Source organism: Gadus macrocephalus, chromosome 18, assembly GCF_031168955.1.
Source record: "Gadus macrocephalus chromosome 18, ASM3116895v1".
Taxonomy (NCBI): Eukaryota; Metazoa; Chordata; class Actinopteri; order Gadiformes; family Gadidae; genus Gadus; species Gadus macrocephalus.
In genome coordinates, this window is record NC_082399.1 from 4,220,402 (window position 1) to 4,239,474 (window position 19,073).

The following is a 19,073-nucleotide window of genomic DNA, read 5'->3' on the forward strand; positions in this document are numbered from 1 at the left end:
TCATTAGTGAAGGTCATTATCATCAGACCCTTCTGAAAGGCTTGCTCCAGGAGACGTCTGGCCAAGCCCACCCATATGCAGATGGAGCTCCGCAGGGGGAGGCTCGTCCCAGGGCCCCCTCTGCCCCTCAGCAACCCAACTCTTTAACTCTTTAGTGGGGGGGGGCCGCAGGCTCCCTCTCAGGCCCCCAGACATGTTGAGGCCCATCGCCCTGCAGACAGCCAGGGCTCTGACTGACTGTCTGCCAGACAGCCAGGCAGGCTGGCCTGGTAGCTACTGTTGCACCCCCCCCCCCCCCCCCCCAAACCCCCGCCCCATTGTGGGTTAACTGCCTTGTCGCAGGTAGCATTAGCATAATGATAAGAGATAGTGACACCTCCCTTTGAATGGTGTCAGCCTAAAAGGCGGCCATAATGAATCTGATAATTACACAGTTTACAAAAGGGAGGGGCGTTGGCACTGGCACAAAGCCATCTGGCCGCGGCGCGACCCAGCTCATCATCAGGGTGCTGGTCGACCACCTCAGGGTGCTGGCCGGTCCATCACTGTTCAGAGCCTTCTAATGCCCCTTTCTCCACCGGCGGGTACGCTTCGGACCCAGCACGCCTCAGCCAGTAGTGAGGGTGCGGTATAGCCCTGCTCAGTTACGGCTCGCGTTTCCACCGCCGACGGTACCCTTATGGCAGGCCGGGCACGGGGGCTTTAAGCCATATGGCGATAGCCGCGGCTGCTCCGTAAGCATCCAACCTCATAGCAGCCCGACACAGGGTAGCCTGCTTATAAGTACGCGAAACAGTGAACAAAGAGCAACAATGCAGGACGTCCAAGAAGGACGCCAAACTTTTGCGCGACATTTTCTTCAGCAAACTAAGCTTTCGCCTTTGTCCAGAAATACCTTGCGGGTACTGTGTTTGTTTGTTATTATCCCCCTGTTGGACGGAAGTGACGATGATTCTGTCAACCAATCAACGGACGGCGAGTGTAGCTCGAAACTTGCCGGCACCAGGTGGAACCAGAAGGGTGACAGCTTTAGAAAAAACAATCGAGGTTCCTTCTATCCTGATCTGTGCTGCGTGACTCCGTGGTGCACCTGCGGAGGTCAGCGTGAGAGCATTGAGAACCTTTTGGCCAGGCGTTCCACACGTACTGTATGGTCCTAATGGAAAATTAAGGGGTTCCACACGTATGTTCCTAATGCAGGGGTCTCAAACTGAGGCCCGCGGATGATATTTTGTGGCTCCCTACTTGACATCAAAGTTTAGTGTTAGTGCAGCCCGCGCATTGTTGTCAAACGCAGTTTTTCTGACAAAAGCCAAAGGACGTTAAAATGTCCCGGTTTACACCAACCGCTATGAATTGTCCCCTGTAGTCAGCGATTAGATGATCTAATTATTGCCCGATCATTAACTTAGAGTGGGTCAGTTGTGGAATACTTGATGTGGCCCAGCCCGACCCAGACTCTACCTCCAGCGGCCCCCAGGTAAGTTGAGTTTGAGACCCCTGTCCTAATGGAACATTAAGGGGTTCCACACGTATGGTCCTAATGGAACATTAAGGCGTTCCACACGTATGGTCCTAATGGAACATCAGGGGGGCTGCTGAGTGCAGCAGGGGGCCTAGGAGAGCTATCCAGGCTCTGGGAATCAGTTACTCACTGTCGTCCTTTGTAAAGTATTCTGACATAATACTAAATTAAAAGAAAATATATATTCAAAATTTAAAGTACTATTTTTAACAATTAAGTAAAAAAAAAAAATCTTTACTATTAAGTAAAGAAAAAAAAATGTCACTGCTAAGAAAAAAACATCTTTTTTTTTATTGTGAAGTAAAAAATAGAACTTTCACCTAGGCAAATTTGTTTAGGTAAGCACGACATTATTTTAAGTGTGTCAACTGATTTCCCGTCTCGCTTTAGCCGAGAGCGGCGGCCTCAGAGTGCCTCCCCGGTGGGCCGGCAGGATTCAGCGGCTCGTCAACACGGTGGCTCCCGTCCAGATGTGGAACACACGCCTCGCCTCGAGTCGTTTTAATTATGCCTTTGCAGCGCTCCGATTATCCCAGGCGTGTACGGACCTATTTTCCCACTGGTGCGGAATAAAAAAAAAGATGCTCTTTGTTTGGGCGGAGGCACGTCAACACACTTTTAAAAGGCAGACGTGGAGCGCTCAATTGGTGCTGTCAGCGTTGTGGAGGTACGTGCGCACGTATAGTGCATATATGCGTATAGTGCATATAGTGCTCACGCACATGGACACACACACACACACACACACACACACACACACACACACAACCGTGTGTGTGTGTGTGTGTGTGTGTGTGTGTGTGTGTGTGTGTGTGTGTGTGTGTGTGTGTGTGTGTGTGTGTGTGTGTGTGTGTGTGTGTGTGTGTGTGCCTCTGCTGGAGTAGACTACGTCATTGCACGGCAATGCCACCAAAATGACAAAGGTGCACCTTTTGTGAAAATAATGAAGGGACATTATTGGTGTTTGGGTCACACGCGTATTTGTTTATCGACTGCACACAGTTCAGGCCTTGAGCAAGAGGGGTTTGGAACCTGCAGCGAGCAGCAGCAGCAGTGGCAGGCTAGGCAGGGAGAATGGCTGGTGTTTATAGTTGACACACTCTGTGGTTTGGGTTGATAGACTCCACTAGCAGAGTCAACATGGCCACTTGTCATACGCTTCTGTATTGACACTTTGTCGGGCAAATAAGCATCCGTCTTCTGTATTGACTCTTGGCATCGGGGGCCACCATAGCTCAGAGTAGAGTTTAATCTGGTTTTAAATCATCTCCTATGCCTCTATTGTTTTTTTTACTGTATGGGATTTAGTATTTTTTTTTAATTGTATAATAAAAGTGCTACGACCGAATTGATCAACCAAGTTTTGCAATTAAATACATTTCCCCAAAAAACGTAATTAATTATGAGTTCTAACATGACGCATGGATGCTTCAAACAGCTTCACTGAGTCCCACTCATGACATTCTTACAGTAGATCAGCACACACTCAGCTCTGATAACAGTAAGCCTATCAAAGCACCCCTGGGTTTAAAGAGACGCCACAATAGAAGAGGACGGTTGCAGGCCTTTCACCGGCCCCTTCCTTTCCAAACAGATTATTACATTACATTTATTTTACATAGCCCGCGCCTCAGAAGAAGAGCCGCCTTGAAGTGCAGGCCCGGGATTAGAACCCGCAGCACAAAGGCTCCCCTGGGGGGGGGGTCTCTCCCGCTGCCGGAGGGGCCCCTGACCGAGGCCCCCCCAGCCACAGACCTACTGCAGCTCACACAGGGGCCTGCTCAGGTACAGATCTTGATCGGGGGCCCGTGGCTTGCCTCTTGGTGTGGGGCACGTTTGATGGTTTAGGCACGGGGAGGGCCCCAGTCAGGGGCCTGTGTGTGTGTGTGTGTGTGTGTGTGTGTGTGTGTGTGTGTGTGTGTGTGTGTGTGTGTGTGTGTCTCTCTCTCTCTCTCTCTCTCTCTCTCTCTCTCTCTCTCTCTCTCTCTCTCTCTCTCTCTCTCTCTCTCTCTCTCTCTCTCTCTCTCTCTCTCTCTCTCTCTCTCTCTCTCTCTCTCTCGTATGCGTGGTTCCCCATAATAGAGGGGGAGGCAGGGGGTCTCATTACGGGCCAGTGGGGGGTCTGCAGAGGGGATTCCTCCAGGCATGTGCACCAGGATCACACACACACACGAGCGCACACACACACACACACACACGCGCGCTGTTTGAGCAGGCACATTCACACACGCACACACACAAGCACACACACATACCACACTGACACACACACACACACACACATGTGCAGTTTGAGCAGACACACTCACACTCACGCACACAAACAATCTCAAAAAACCTACCCACACACACACAGTCACAGTCACACACACACACACACACACACACACACACACACACACACACACACACACACACACACACACACACACACACACACACACACACACACACACACACACACACGTTAATTAATCAATTCCTACCCTTGCAGCACATTAAGAGTGTCAGGGAGAGAGGGACCAGGTGGATGATGAAGGCCCCGTCCCCACGACCGCAGCAACCCGGGGTGACATCACACTCCCTCGGAGGGGACGTCTTCTTTGAAGAGGAGGGTTAAAACAGGAAAACCGTCAGAGACAGCTCTCAACGACCGGTCTAAGACCCCCCCCCCCCCCCCCCCGCCCGCCGCTATACTTCCGTCTCTTACCACCAAAAGGTTTGTGGTTCCGTGCCGCCCAGTCTCCCGGGGGACAGCCACTTCCTCTGTCATCTGTCACCACTTCCTGTCCGTGAAGAGGAGGCACTGACAGGCCGCAGGTGTGATCTAGCCGGGTGGGATCACCGCGGGCAACACCGCCGACAGCTCCGGCTCCTCGCCTCAGACGCCTGTCGGGAAGAGCGGTTTTCTTTTATAAGTGTTTTAAGGACAATCTTTATACTGGCGTTCAAGAGAAAAGGCCCATAAAGTGTAGAGACCTTTGTTTGTTTGAGCCTCCGCCTCGAATCAACGCTCTCCGTACCCTGGACCTTAGTCTCAAACCAGCAGTTATGAAGGGAGAGAAATACAATCGTGCTATTAATGTCATTTCTCCCCTGCTGTTTACCATGGAGGAGTCTACTCTTAGGGGGACTGCGGATATGTGGATCAGACCCTGTACTTTACCAGGGAGCCTCTACTTCTCCCGCTCTAGTCTCGGGGTTTAATTATAACTGCTGAATCACACTGCGTCGTAATAATACGCAGGAGGCAGTGTTCATTGCTTTCCAACAAGGCCAATCGGCCGTCGATGGATTCTGTTTTTTGTCGTGCGTCATGCTGTTGTGTTGTTTTATCGAACACAAAGGCACAGCGGCCAACAAAGCACCCTGAAGCCCTTAACCGATGACACCAGGTAGGGTGCGTCCGCACGGATGCCTGCCTTCTGAACGGGCGTAAAAAAGCCACTTGGAGCGCAGATTTGTTATGACAGAGGGGGTCGACCTATACGGGACGTTCCCGAACGAGGGGGGAACCGAGACCCTGAGGAAGGATAACTCATGGGACGGACGGGGCGAGGAGGGGGGATAGGTTACAGTCTTCCGAGGATAGGTTTACCAGACGGACAGATTTGAAGACAGGCCCCGTCTGTGGGTTTAGAGGGGCTCGTTCTAGTCCGTTAATCCTTGTATCTCTTTGACTCCCTGGGCAGGGCTCTGGGGAGTGTTTGTACTGCCAGCGCCTCCCTCGCCCACAGACTACCCCCAAGATTACCTCTTCCTTCCTGCGCCGCGGCCTGTGGGAACCCACCGCCTCGGAGGAGCAGCACACGGAGGACACCTCTTGGTCAACCTGACGAATACTTTGGGGACGGCGTTTTACTTCTTGTGTGTTTGGGGAATAGTTGCAAAGAATAGCATTAAACCTTGTAAGCTAACACCTTGAAGTCACTTTGGGTTTACTGGGACGCGACGAAAAGTTCTTCTTGATAGTATAGTTGGGGAAAGTATATTTTTGAAAATATACTGCCCAACTGTAAAAGTACGAACACAAATAAATAATAATAAATAATACGCCATGGAAAAAGTAGAAGTAGGAGTAAGAGAACCGATCCACAAAGACGAATCGGTTCTCTTTGTGTTAGTTATCTTTTTTCCAGTCCCGGCCTAAAACTCAAAACGCCCGACATCCCTAAAAGTTTAAATAAAGTTCCGCCTCAGACTGGAAGAGCTGCTGCCTCTGGAGCAGACTCTCCCACACCCTGCAGCGTGAGCAGAGCCACGACATGTTCTGTATAAAGTGATCCATATGTCCAGGGAGTGGGGGGGGCGCAGGGGGGGACGCAGGGGGGATGCCGACCCCCTGAGGCTATCAGTCGGCACACTGCCTGCTCTTTATCTGTGATGAAACTGAAGCAGGTCACGCAGATCACACCCATTAGCCTCAGCTGCCGCTGGCGCACATGATCCCCGCCGTGCAGTGAGGATCAGTGAGCCCGGGCTAGCACCCCGACGCCCCTCCTGTCATCAGATTGTTCTCTTAAACATTTAACATCCACCCGTTATCTCGGGGACGACCCCTGCGACGCGCGCTGACTGCTGCCGACAGATGGGGCATCTCAGAGTGGATCCGGAGACAGGATGCGGCCCCTTCTGGGGCGGCCCGATCGTGTTCTTCGGCCGGTGGCTGGAGCGGAGAGGGCTGTTGCGTTGGAACTATCGCTTTTCATACGGCCCCGTGGGTTAATCTGAAGGCCATGGGTTTTATGTCCTACGTGCGATGATGATTCGAGGCTGTTAAATACCGATTTTATTTCCACTGGCCGTATCCGGCTGCGTCGGAATGACAACTCACTCAGAACAGCGTTGCATAAGGCTCTACTCAATATGCGTGGGTAGAAATGTGTTTTATCTACTAGGCTTGGTGCTCTGGGATGAATGGGCTTCATTCGCTCCACTATCCACTGAGTAGATCTTCCTCAATGGCTCATGGAAGAGAAGTTTCACACCTTGTTGAGTGCAACGTTATCCACGTGATGAGTAATCTCAAGCTACCTAGCCTGGGCAGTTTGTATGCACTTGCTAGGGTTGGAACAATATAGATAGTTAATGTGACAATGGAACAAAACAAAGATTCAGCTGTGGGTGCTGCCATTACTCGTCTGGAATATAATGGCAGTCGATCGATGGCCAACTACCCGATTTCGGAACAGGTTTACACCGTGGGAACCCTTAAACAAAGGGTGAAACAAAAATGATGGCAGATTTACATCTGGAAACAGACAGTGTCACCAATGAACCTTGGGTCTCAGGGTACAGGGAACCTGGGGATGATGACGTCCCCAGGTGAACCTGGGGACATCATCATAGACCACGGGTCCCCTTCAGTCCAGTAACACAGGCTGAGCTCCACAGAGAAGCGTGGTGGGTTTGTTTACTTCCCCTGTTCTCCGTTTTCTAACCTCCCCCGTCGGGTCTTGATCTGCACCCACGACCCTCCCAGCAGGGCCCACGTCGCATCGCCGTCGCGGGCGGTTCGTCCGGGAGCGAGGCCGACTGCCACGGGACCCTTTGAGCACGGCACCCAGGCAGCGCCAGAGCCCGACCTGACAGGCACCCTTCAATTATAAGCCAACTGTGTGTATGAAGGGATGACCGCGTGAGTTTGAAGCCCCTTATTATAGGTTTAGCACACTAAGGCTACGCGGGGGGGGGGGGGGGGCTGTGGCGGGGGGGGAGAGGGGGCTGTGGAGGGGAGGGGGGGGGGTGCTGAGCCCACCCCTGAGCAGAGGTATGCTGCTTGGCCCATCGGCCCCCAGTGGCCCGGAGCCCCAGGAGCAGCTATACGTTACAGGAGGGAGCCAGGCAGCGGGCTGGCCCACGGCTCATATTCGTAGGAGCCCGGAGGCCCCGGCCCTCAGGCAGTGGGGCCCCTGAGCGTTTACATTCTCAAGGCGGAGGTGGGAGACTCGTGGAGCCTCGCGGGGACTTCAAACAGATTGATTATGTATTGAAGTGTGTGTTTTTTTGGGAATAAAGGCAGACTTTATGATATTATTTGATGACTTCCTTTGTAATCAATCAGCGATATGATTGGCTCTCCTGCTTAATTGCATTGTAATAACGTTTTTTTCAAAAGCACTCAGTGTTTTACGTGCGTGTGTGTGTTGGTAGGGGGGGATGGTGGTGCGTCATACCGCTACTTGTTGATGAAGTATCAGGAGTTTGGTGAACATTAAAGGGTTATTAAACGCGGGCTCTTTGTGGGTGAAAGGCGTCACAATCGGGGGTGAGAAAGTACAACAAGGGCAGTGATGAGTGTTGCTGTGAGAACCCCGCTCGATATGACAGCTCACCCTCATTGTTTAATCCACGGCGCTGCGACAAAAACTTTTTCCCAGATCCTAATATTTTCATCAGAGCGCAGGGGGGGTCCGCGTCTCCTGCCAGCACCCATTGTAGCCCAGCCGGGGCCACAAGGTCCGCTGTTGTCCATTATTTATTGTGCCGGATTTCAGGCAACGAAACGCCTGACTAGGTTTAATTATCAACCAATTAAGAGGAGTTATTTCATATTTTCAAACACTTTGATTTTAATGCGCGCTCCGTTTATAATACGTGCACCCAGCATGTCGTTCAATCACACGAATGAGTGTGAGGGCTTTGCGGTTATCTTTGGGACACTGGTCGAATGTTAATGGGAAGGTTAGGTGATCATGGGATGGCTGGTTTCTGCACGGCATGCTGTGCGCTTCTCGTGTGAATAGGAGGCTTTTGCAAAATGCGTTTTGTGTTGACAGAAACACCCCCAAACACACACACACACACACAACAACCTGCCTCTGAGCGCGCGTTTCCCAGTGTCAGGTGTGGAAACGCATAGACAGGGGGAACGTATTTCGGGGGTTACTTTGAACTACGTCGGACAAAAGTGGGCCTTTATTGAATGGTGGCATTCGATATCGGGCTTATTGGCCTGCAGGTCGGTTTTGTTTTTTTCAACGTCCATAGGTTCAAATAGTGTGAAAGTCAGCAAGTCCAGTTTTATTAAAACAGATCTGCAACGCTCAATTAGGAAAGAGATCATTAATATCCACCACATTTTACTGGACGGTCGCATGGTCGCATGGTCGGTCGCATGGTAAACGAATTAAAAAAAACTCACTGATTTGTTAACGTTGAACAGAAGGCCCATATATAACAAAAATTAAAAGAATGAAAAAAAGGATCCACAAAATGTATTTGTTTTTTACATGAATACGTTTATTCAAATATCAACTTTAAATAAAAACACAGAACACAATTTTAAAATACATGTTTCAATGGTTATTCTTAGGAAAATAATTTCTGTACACAGGCTTTTACTGCCCTCTTCTTAAGGTATTTATCGCACAATTATCCACACGCCACGGTTTGGATAAACCGAAGCGAACGAAATGTCTTTGGAACCAAACGGGACTTCCCGCTAACAGGTAGAAAAATAGATCTTTAAATATACAGGGTCTGGGGGCCTCTGCTGGACCAGGCTCGACTTCAGTCCATATCTGCGCCTGCAATGATTCTGCGGATGATTGGGTCAGCGTCCATCGCTCAACAGACCCGGGACTCAGCAGAGCCGGGACTCAACAGACCCGGGACTGAGCAAAGACCCAGGACGCCGTAGACCCAGGAAGCAGGAGAGACCACATACTGACAGATACGCGCTTATATGTGGATGTTACCCAACCAATCCGTAAGGTTTCCGAGCTACACGCAGGCCTGTTCCGACACGAGTCAGAGTCTAGACCTCCGTCCCTTCCCGCGAGTATAGACCAGATAGAGTACAGCCCTCCGTCCCTTCCCGCGAGTATAGACCAGATAGAGTCTAGACCTCCGTCCCTTCCCGCGAGTAGACCAGATGGTTCACGCTGAAGTGGTTCCCGAGGCCCGCCGTGGCCTGCGCCATCGGCGCGTAATAGTTCATCCGGTTGGAGGCGCCGTGCGTGTGGTCAGAGTTCAGCACTGGGGAGCCCAGGGTGGGCGAGTACGAGCCGAGGCCGGACGTCTGCGACCCCATGTCCCCGAGGTGGCTCGACCCAAAGTCCCTCATGCTGCCCCTGATGGCGCCGCTGAGGTGGTTGTTGCTGCCGCTGCCCGTGAGCACCGAGGTCATGTTGGAGACGAAGCTGTTGAAGCAGGGGCTGTGGTCCAGGGACGGGGACGGAGAGGACTTGGACTCCTGGGAGCTGGGGGAGTCCTGCAGGCTGGGCGGAGAGGAGGAGGAGCTGAGGAGGCTGGAGGTGTCCGAGACGGAGATCTTCAGCACCGCGTCCTCCTCCGACTTCACCGCAGCGGCTGCGTTCTCTCCGCTCGCGTCGTTCCTCCTCTTCCTCTTCCTCCTGAAGTTCCCGTTGTCGAACATCTTCTCACAGTTGGGATCAAGAGTCCAGTAATTTCCTTTGCCTTTAAAAACAAATGAATGACAGCGAACGTTAGTAATTATTCCATTGCGTCACCTTTTGGGTCATGAACAGTGGGAACATTGGGAATAGATTATAGGCCTATATATAGATTATACTGTTCAAATCAGTGCATGAACACTGGGAACACTGGAAAAAGATTATAGATTATAGATTCTGGTGTTCAACTCGGTGCATGAACAGTAGGAACACTGTAGATTATAGATTGTACTGTTTTAAGACGTACCGGGGTCATCCTCGTCGCGCGCCACCTTCTTGAAACAGTCGTTGAGTGACAGGTTGTGTCTGATCGAGTTCTGCCAGCCCGCCTTGCTCTTCTTGTAGAACGGGAAGTTCTCCGCCACGTACTGGTAGATCTGACTCAGGGTCAGCTTCTTCTCCTGCGCGTTCTGGATGGCCATGGCGATGAGCGCCGAGTATGAGTAGGGCGGCCGCACCATCCGGAACAGCTCCTGCTGGCTGGACACCGACAGCCAGCCCAGGTCCGCCCCTCCGAAGCTGGTGGGAGGCGGCGGAAGGAACGGCCGCTGGCCGGCGCCGTGGTACCCGGGCTGGAGGTAGGACGAGGCGGCCCCGGGGCCCCCGGACAGGTAGGGGGAGGCCGGGGTGATGCCGGACCCGTTTAGCCACAGGTAGGGGTTGGAGGCCGGCGCGCTGTAGTCCCCAAGCCCGTAGCCGCCGGGCGGGTGGTGCGCCGGGGGCCTCTGGGCGGCGTGGTGGTGATGGTGGTGGTGGTGGAGGTTCTGGTGGTGGAGGTTCTGCTGGTACATGCCCAGGTTGTCACAGTACACGGCCATGTCCAGGAGCTCCTGTGCGCTGTGCTGCTGCTGCTGGATAGGGGGGCTGCTGGGCCGCGGGTTCGATGGCTGATGTCCAAACGTGCTGTTCATAGTCCTGATCAGCGATGCGTCACGACGTCAGGCATGGACGAGTGGAGAGGTGATCCCCAGAAGTAGACTTCCTGCGTTGCTGTTGCTGCTGTGGGACTCGTGATCCCTGAGGGAGGAGTATTTATGGAGCACGGCCCAGCCCTCTCTACAGGTAGCCCGCTGGGACGGAGCCCACTCCTGGGGGGAGGGCGGGTGGGCGGGTCCCACCCCTTCAGCCCGGCGGACTGTCTGCTCTGGAGATCTGCCTTTCAATGAGCACCGAAACCGCGTCCTGGCTGAGCGCTCATCTGAGGTTCTTCTGAAGAGTTCAGATATTTAGTCAAGAATGACGAAAGTTAGTTATTGAGTCACACTAAACGTATTTAGTTATGACTAAATAGCCCCCCAAAAAATATATTAAAAAATTGAAATCGAAACGAAAATAAATAAATAGGGCTGTCAAATTAAAAAGTAAATAGGAACTATAATTAACGGATATTGAGCGTTAACTTCAAAAATTTGCTAAACTTTCTTGAAGTTTTTGCTTAAGATTCCACATTAAGGCCATATAACCTTCATCATCCCCATCATCATCCTATTATTATTATTATTATTATTATTATTATGTTTGGTAAAATGGAACGAATCCACCGCTGGCCTCTGACGCTGCTCATAGAGAGGCCTCGACTGAGGAGCCGTCAGATAGCGCACCGCTGGGCCCACTGGCTTATAAGAGTCAGTTGAAAGGAGCCGATATTATATATCACATTATATAAGGATAAATAATCACGACATCCTGCGGCCTCTGTGCTGTCGACCTGGGCTGGGCTCTGGGTCAACGCCCTGAAAAGGAGGAGGCTGGATGTCTCTAGTCTCCCTCCTCTTCTCTCTAGTCTCCCACCTCTCCCTCCTCATCTCTCTAGTGTCCCTTCTCTCCCTCCTCTCTCTGACCTTGGTGACCTGTGTGCCACATGATGCTGAACTAAAGAAAGACTTTTAACGTTTAACGACAACATTTAAACACAACACCTTCCTTATAGAGAATAATTTCAGCCATTATTTTTACAAGCTGGTCCATACTTTACCCTGCCGCGTCTCACGTGTTTGTTCAAAATAAATATTTAAGATTTATTCAGGTCTGATGCCTAGCAACTTTTTGAAAGCTCTTTATAACAGGCCCCTCTTTAATGTAAGGTAATTTGTCTAAATGATGTCTGAATAGAATCAACTTCGAACTCAATAAACCCAGCTCGAGATTTATAAATAGAACTAAACACCAAACATAATAACCCTGCCATCCCCTGGTGAAAGGTGAACTGTATCTCTAAGTAATCCCAGATGCACTAGTGGTCCTAAATCCCAACTGTTCAGAGGGACTCCTCCTCCGTTTACCATTTTGAGGGCATCTTCTGTAAAAAGAGTGTGGATTCGATGCCCATCAAAAATAAAATGTAGGCCTACATAAAAATCCAAATCCTGGAGAAAGAAGTGTGGGACCTGCCTAAAAAATGACTATATGCGTCTTATTGGTGGTTGTTGAAGAGTAACTATCGCTAATGCACAGCGCGGCAAAATGTTAAATTGAGGGTCAAATGGGGCCAATTACCCTTTTCCCATCCGTTCAACCACCGTTGCGATCTATACGTCTGGTGCTTTAGCAGGCGGTTACATTTAATTAGTTAAGTGATAAAACTAAAAGGGCTGGGAAATTCTGCCTAGAGGACTACATCACTTTAATTCTTCACTTAATGAACGCAGCCTACGTGTTGAGGGAAAAGACGTAAAGACGTCTTTACCAGGCTGGTTGTTGGTCCACGTCGCCCCCTAGTGGAGACTGTTGGCATGTACTCTAATGGTTATTCGAAGGTACATTTGTAAGCAACCCTGACCACTCAAGTGTGTGCGGAGTCAAGGTCAGCTGACAATGACAGCAGCGATGGATTAATTTATTATTTGAACTTATTTGAAGGTTAATCATGAATGTGTGAACAAGTATAATAAAATAAAACATTAAACTTTATACTCGTGCTGCAACTACAGGCCTAATTTCATCCCGATAAACCGTTTAATCTGGTTCCTTCTGAAATACGATAGGTCACAGTTGCAGATGCATGCTGAACGTGAAAATGTTCTTCTACCTCGATTGCCGGCATTAGCAAATGAAAGACAATAGACGCATAAACGAGCAAATAAGAACAGTGAGTTGCTGAATTTGTATTCATGGCCTCGCCCACCTTGGCTTGCGACGGCCAGAAGGCAGTAGGCCTATTGATTTTGCGGCCAGGAGAGGAGACAGAGTATCTCGGCAGGTCGGAGGTAACAGCAAGGTGCTTACATTGTGGAACAAGTTCGTGCCTGTGCTATTTGTGGCGATAACAAATCAACGTTGCATCCCTTGGCCAAGAAGTTTGGAGTTTGGACATTCATTTATTCAGGAGTTAGGGGAGGAGTCAGGGGTTAGGGGAGGAGCCAGGGGTTAGGGGAGGAGACGTCATGTTTAAGAAACGAGAGGTTTGGAGGAACAGTAGTCACTCGACGTGCAAGCAGTTCTCTCTTTCAGGAGTAAAATCAAACAATAACTACAACTAGGTGAGTAAAATAGCACAACTTTGATAGAAGTTAAAACCTTTCTTCCCCGTATGTAATAAGACAAAAAATGGAAATGCTCAATACATAAACGTTGTTGTCTGTCTAGGAATGGCCTCTCCTACTTCCTGGTCTGAAGAGAACTTTTCATGTCCCATCTGTCTGGATGTGTTCAGCAGCCCAGTGTTTACACCATGCGGACATAACTTCTGCAGAGCCTGTATTACTAAGTTCTGGGATGAACAAGCCCAGTGCAAATGTCCAGTTTGCAACGAGCTCTTCCTCACTAGACCTGATTTGAGGGCCAATATCCTCGTATCAGAGATGGCTGCTCAGTTTAAAACGTCTGTACGAGTAAAAGAGCAGCCTTGTGTTGAACCAGGAGAAGTTCCCTGTGACGTCTGTACTGGGACCCAGCTGAAGGCCGTGAAGTCCTGCCTAGTGTGTCTTATCTCTTACTGCCAAACCCACCTGGAGCCACATCAGAGAGTCGCAGGCCTGAAGAAACATCAGCTGGTCGAGCCTTTGGACCATCTTGAAGAAAGGATGTGTAAGAAACATGACCGACTTCTGGAGCTCTTCTGCAGGACTGAACAGGTGTGTGTGTGTCTGTTGTGCACAGTGACGGACCACAAGTCCCATCCTGTTGTACCTCTGAAGGAGGACTATGAAGTGAAGATGGCCGGGCTGGGAAACATAGAGTCTGAAGTTCCGCAGATGATCCAGGAGAGAAAACAAAAGATTAAGGAGATCAAAGACACAATAAAATTGAGCAAGAAAGACGCAGACACAGAGATTGCCGATGGTTTGCAGGTCCTCACCGCTCTGATGCACTGCATTGAAAAGTGGCAGGAAGATTTCAACCAAACGGTTCAAGAGAAACTGAAATCCACAGAGAAACAAGCTGAAGACCTGATCAAAGAGCTACAGCAGGAAATCGAGGATCTGACCAATAGAAGCTCAGAGGTGAAGCAGCTCTCACACACTGAAGACCACCTCCACTTCCTCCAGGCCTTCAGATCCCTGAAGGATCCTCCACTCACCAGGGACTGGACCACGGTGGAGGTCTGTCCTCCGTCATACGTAGGGACCTGGAGGAGATCCCTGGATCAGCTGGAGGAGACACTGAACATGGAGATGAAGAAACTGCATGGTGTTGAACTGAAGAAGGTCCAGCGGTATGAAGTAGATGTGACTCTGGATCCTGATACAGCTCATATCAGGCTCACCCTGTCTGAGGATGGGAAACAAGTACATTATGGAGATATACGGAATAAACTCCCAGACAACCTGAAGAGATTTACATGGTTATCATGTGTTCTCTCGAGTCAGAGCTTCTCCTCAGGGAGATTTTACTTTGAGGTCCAGGTTAAAGATAAGTCTGTACGGTGTTTAGGAGTGGCCAGAGAGTCCATCAACAGAAAAGCAAACATTGCATTGACCCCTAAAAATGGCTGCTGGAGGATATCATTCAACAAGGATGTGTTTGTATTTCATGATGACCCTGTTGTCTCTGTCCCTCTGAGAGCTGCGCTCCAGAAGGTGGGGGTGTTTGTTGATTATGATGAGGGTCTGCTCTCCTTCTATGATGTGGAAGCAAGGGTTAAAATTTACTCTGCTACTGGCTGCACCTTCAGTGAGCCTCTCTATCCAATCCTCAATCCAATTGACTTTGATGGAAAATCTTCCCTCCTGATAATCTCACCTGTCAAGCAAACAGACCAACACTGTTTGATATTAAAATGAACAAGAACTAATGATATTTCCTGAATAATCTGCTATTTGATATCTGAGAGAACTGCATTAATGTTGTCCTGTTGTCCTTTACCAAGTATGAAAATAACCCTGACTACTTTAAATATAGCCCATTGTAAATTATTATATTCCACTATATTCTTTAATGTGTGTATTCTCCGTATCTTCCTTTCATATAATATTGTAAATTGTTTGTTATGTAGATCAACTTTAGAGGATTTGGGGGTTTAGGGGTTTGTATCGTGGACCTACGGACTTCAGTGGGGGTTTTTATACTACTTGTGACATTTATAGTCAAATATGTTGTTTGGGTTATGTCAATAAAATGACAATAGTATAATAATAGTCTGATATATTTATGTATTTATTTTATTTCCACGGGGGTTTTTGCATTTCACATTCAGCCTCTCGCCACCAGGGGGGGCTGCAGCCCCCCCAGCCCCCCCACTTCCAGCGTCCATGAACACACACACAGATTTATTCAACCTTTATGCATTACACATAATGAATAAAATCAGTTAACCTTTCCCGGCAGGTGACATGGGCAGTTTGTGTCCTTCAATTAACCTCTCGGACGGGCCTGCTCTCCCTCCAGTTGGGCTGGGGGTCCCGGTGTTACACCGAATTCTGCGACCCGTCGAAATATGTGACCCCAGAGGGCGCTGTTGCACATTTTCTGCAACATGCACGAGTTTGAAGCAAGACTCGGAATGGGTACATTCGTTTTGTGACACCGGGCAATACTTTCTTTCTTGAAAGCGTCTTACTGACTGTAGCGTCTTATGGGGGAAGAAGCAACGGTGATTGATCGTACTAAACTCCTTATCCATACTATGGGTCTGTGAAATGCTAATGAAATCAAATGTATTTATTAAGCACATTTAATACGGTGTGCAATTATTTATTTATGTTTTTGTTATAATGTCCACCGTTTTTATTTGTATGCACACCATTATTATTTTTTACTGCCGTTTATGAAATAAATATGAACTAATGCCACAATTATTCATGTCTGCGATCATCACAGACAATCAATCTAGCGCACCGTCGAATTCTGCGCCCACACTGTAAATGCAGGGAAAATGAGGCAAACCCCAGCCAAATGTTTTCAGGTCATTTGTCGTCCTCATATCTGTATGTACACACAATTATTCATGTCTGCGATCATCACAGAGTCCACAAGCAGCAGGTCGCAATCCCCGATGGGTCACAATTCATGACAGCAGACCGTCGAAATCTGCGACCACAATGTAAATGCGGGGGAAATTAGTCAAACCCCAACCAAATGTTTTCAGGTCATTTGTCGTCCTCATATCTGTATTTACGTTGTGGTGGTTAACTTTCTGATAACGGTTGTCAATCTGTTTATATGTCACGGAATTCAAATTGGATCCAATCAGACACATCCAACGTCATAGGCTACTTGTTTACATGATGAAGCAGGTAGGTTAAGTGACCCATCGTGGATTGCGACCTGCTGCTTGTGGACTCTGTGATGATCGCAGACATGAATAATTGTGTGCACATACAGATATGAGGACGACAAATGACCTGAAAACATTTGGTTGGGGTTTGACTCATTTCCCCCGCATTTACATTGTGGTCGCAGATTTCGACGGTCTGCTGTCATGAATTGTGACCCATCGGGGATTGCGACCTGCTGCTTGTGGACTCTGTGATGATCGCAGACATTAATAATTGTGTGCACATACAGATATGAGGACGACAAATGACCTGAAAACATTTGGTTGTGGTTTAACTCATTTTCCCCGCATTTACAGTGTGGTCGCAGATTTCGACGGTCTGCTGTCATGAATTGTGACCCATCGTGGATTGCGACCTGCTGCTTGTGGACTCTGTGATGATCGCAGACATGAATAATTGTGCCCAAATACAGATATGAGGACGACAAATGACCTGAAAACATTTGGTTGGGGTTTGACTAATTTTCCCCGCATTTACAGTGGTCGCAGATTTCGACGGTCTGCTGTCATGAATTGTGACCCATCGGGGATTGCGACCTGCTGCTTGTGGACTCTGTGAAGATCGCAGACATGAATAAATGTGTGTACATACAGATATGAGGACGACAAATGACCTGAAAACATTTGGCTGGGGTTTGCCTCATTTTCCCTGCATTTACAGTGTGGGCGCAGAATTCGACGGTGCGCTAGATTGATTGTCTGTGATGATCGCAGACATGAATAATTGTGGCATTACTTCATATTTATTTCATAAACGGCAGTAAAAAATAATAACGGTGGGCATACAAATAGAAACTGTGGACATTATAACAAAAACATAAATAAATAATTGCACACCGTATTAAATGTGCTTAATAAATACATTTGATTTCATTAGCATTTCACAGACCCATAGTATGGATAAGGTGTTTAGTACGATCAATCACCGTTGCTTCTTTCCCCATAAGACGCTACAGTCAGTAAGACGCTTTCAAGAAAGAAAGTATTGCCCGGTGTCACAAAACGAATGTACCCATTCCGAGTCTTGCTTCAAACTCGTGCATGTTGCAGAAAATGTGCAACAGCGCCCTCTGGGGTCACATATTTCGACGGGTCGCAGAATTCGGTGTAACACAACGGTCAATTGAAAAGCAAGGTTAATATGCAGGTGCTGGTAGTAGTATACCCGTTCTACAATTAGGGCCTACCTCTCGTGTGCTGCGGAGCATTTCTGCCATCTCAATGTATGGATTTACCCTTAATTCTGTGAACATTTCTCCAATCGTTGGAGAAATCGGTATTCTGCAATAAAAAATAAAAAAAATTTATAAGGAAATAATTAATGAGGAGATTCATTGCCCCGTGATGATGACTTACCATCATGACGGAGCCTCCGAGGTTGTGTGCCTTGCTGTGGGTCGCTCCTGGCAGGCTTCCAGCGCGGCAGCACCGGGCGCGGTGCGGGGACCGCTGCAGGTGCGGGGGACTCTCTAAATCGACGCCACTTCGACCTGGGCGGGACTTTACGTCCTACGTCACTCGCTATGGGTGTGCATGTGTGCGCATAACCGTCACTCGCGATGGGTGTGCATGTGAGAAAGGTTTTGGCTTAGTGTCTATGGGTTGGTAATAACGGTTCTGATGATTTTTCTGATGGAAAAGTGGTCTTATTTCCATAATCTTTGTTCAGTGAACGCATAAACCCGTTTGTTAGTTAGCAGTTAAACAAAATGCGATCTCTTTGTTTAGTTACCAACGACCAACTGATGATTGGGGGTTCGATTCCCTAGTGATGCAAGGTTTTTTCTTTCATTTTGGACTGCACACACATCGCGAGTGACGGATACTCGCACAATGTAGGCCTACACACATCACTGTCTTTACAATTTCTAGGCAACCAAAGTTTAAAGATTGTCAAGTGGTTAACTCTTGATTCGCATGTACTAAGACCTGATGGGTTAGTGGTCAGAGAACAACTCATTAACGCGGGGATAAGGGGTTCGATTCCTTAATGAAGCTAGCGTTTTTCTTTCATATTCGACTTGATTTTTCTATGCCATTTTGCGTAACTTGTAGTTTATGATGAAGAAATGTTACTGGGGTTAAAGGCACCCAGTGCAACTTTATGTAAACATTCAATGAAAAATAAACATTCAATTTCTAGTCTTTTTTACACGTAGTAAGTTTCAATAACTCCATACCATTACATATCGACATTCAAGGAGCAAAGATGAGACGTCGTTGTGTGGTGAGAACTGATAGAAAATCGTAAACAACAATCGCCGGTGGGGAGAAGCCATTTTTCCATTGACTGGAAGCCTGCTTTATTTATTGTAGGTTACAAAAAATAAAGAAAATGGCGGCATTGTTGTTATCGATTTTGTATCAGTTCTCACCACACAACGTCTCATCTTTGCTGCTTAAATGTCGGTATGTA

The 19,073-nt window shown here is 48.5% G+C and overlaps 2 protein-coding genes across 2 annotated transcripts; one reads left to right on the forward strand and one right to left on the reverse strand.

Annotated features, from left to right (window-relative positions):
- Positions 1-9,180: 9,180 nt before the first annotated feature.
- foxi1 (forkhead box i1) lies at positions 9,181-11,227 on the reverse strand. The gene is made up of 2 exons (XM_060037137.1): positions 10,190-11,227; positions 9,181-9,946 (listed from the first exon to the last, which is right to left on the reverse strand). The coding sequence occupies exons 1-2, from the start codon at positions 10,851-10,853 to the stop codon at positions 9,369-9,371; spliced, it is 1,242 nt and encodes a 413-aa protein (XP_059893120.1). The 5' UTR covers positions 10,854-11,227; the 3' UTR covers positions 9,181-9,368.
- A 2,106-nt stretch (positions 11,228-13,333) lies between these two features.
- On the forward strand, positions 13,334-15,386 carry LOC132446342 (probable E3 ubiquitin-protein ligase TRIML1). Its single transcript, XM_060036590.1, has 2 exons — positions 13,334-13,421; positions 13,528-15,386. Exon 2 carries the CDS (start codon positions 13,530-13,532, stop codon positions 15,162-15,164), a length of 1,635 nt encoding a protein of 544 aa, XP_059892573.1. The 5' UTR covers positions 13,334-13,421; positions 13,528-13,529; the 3' UTR covers positions 15,165-15,386.
- Positions 15,387-19,073: the final 3,687 nt, after the last annotated feature.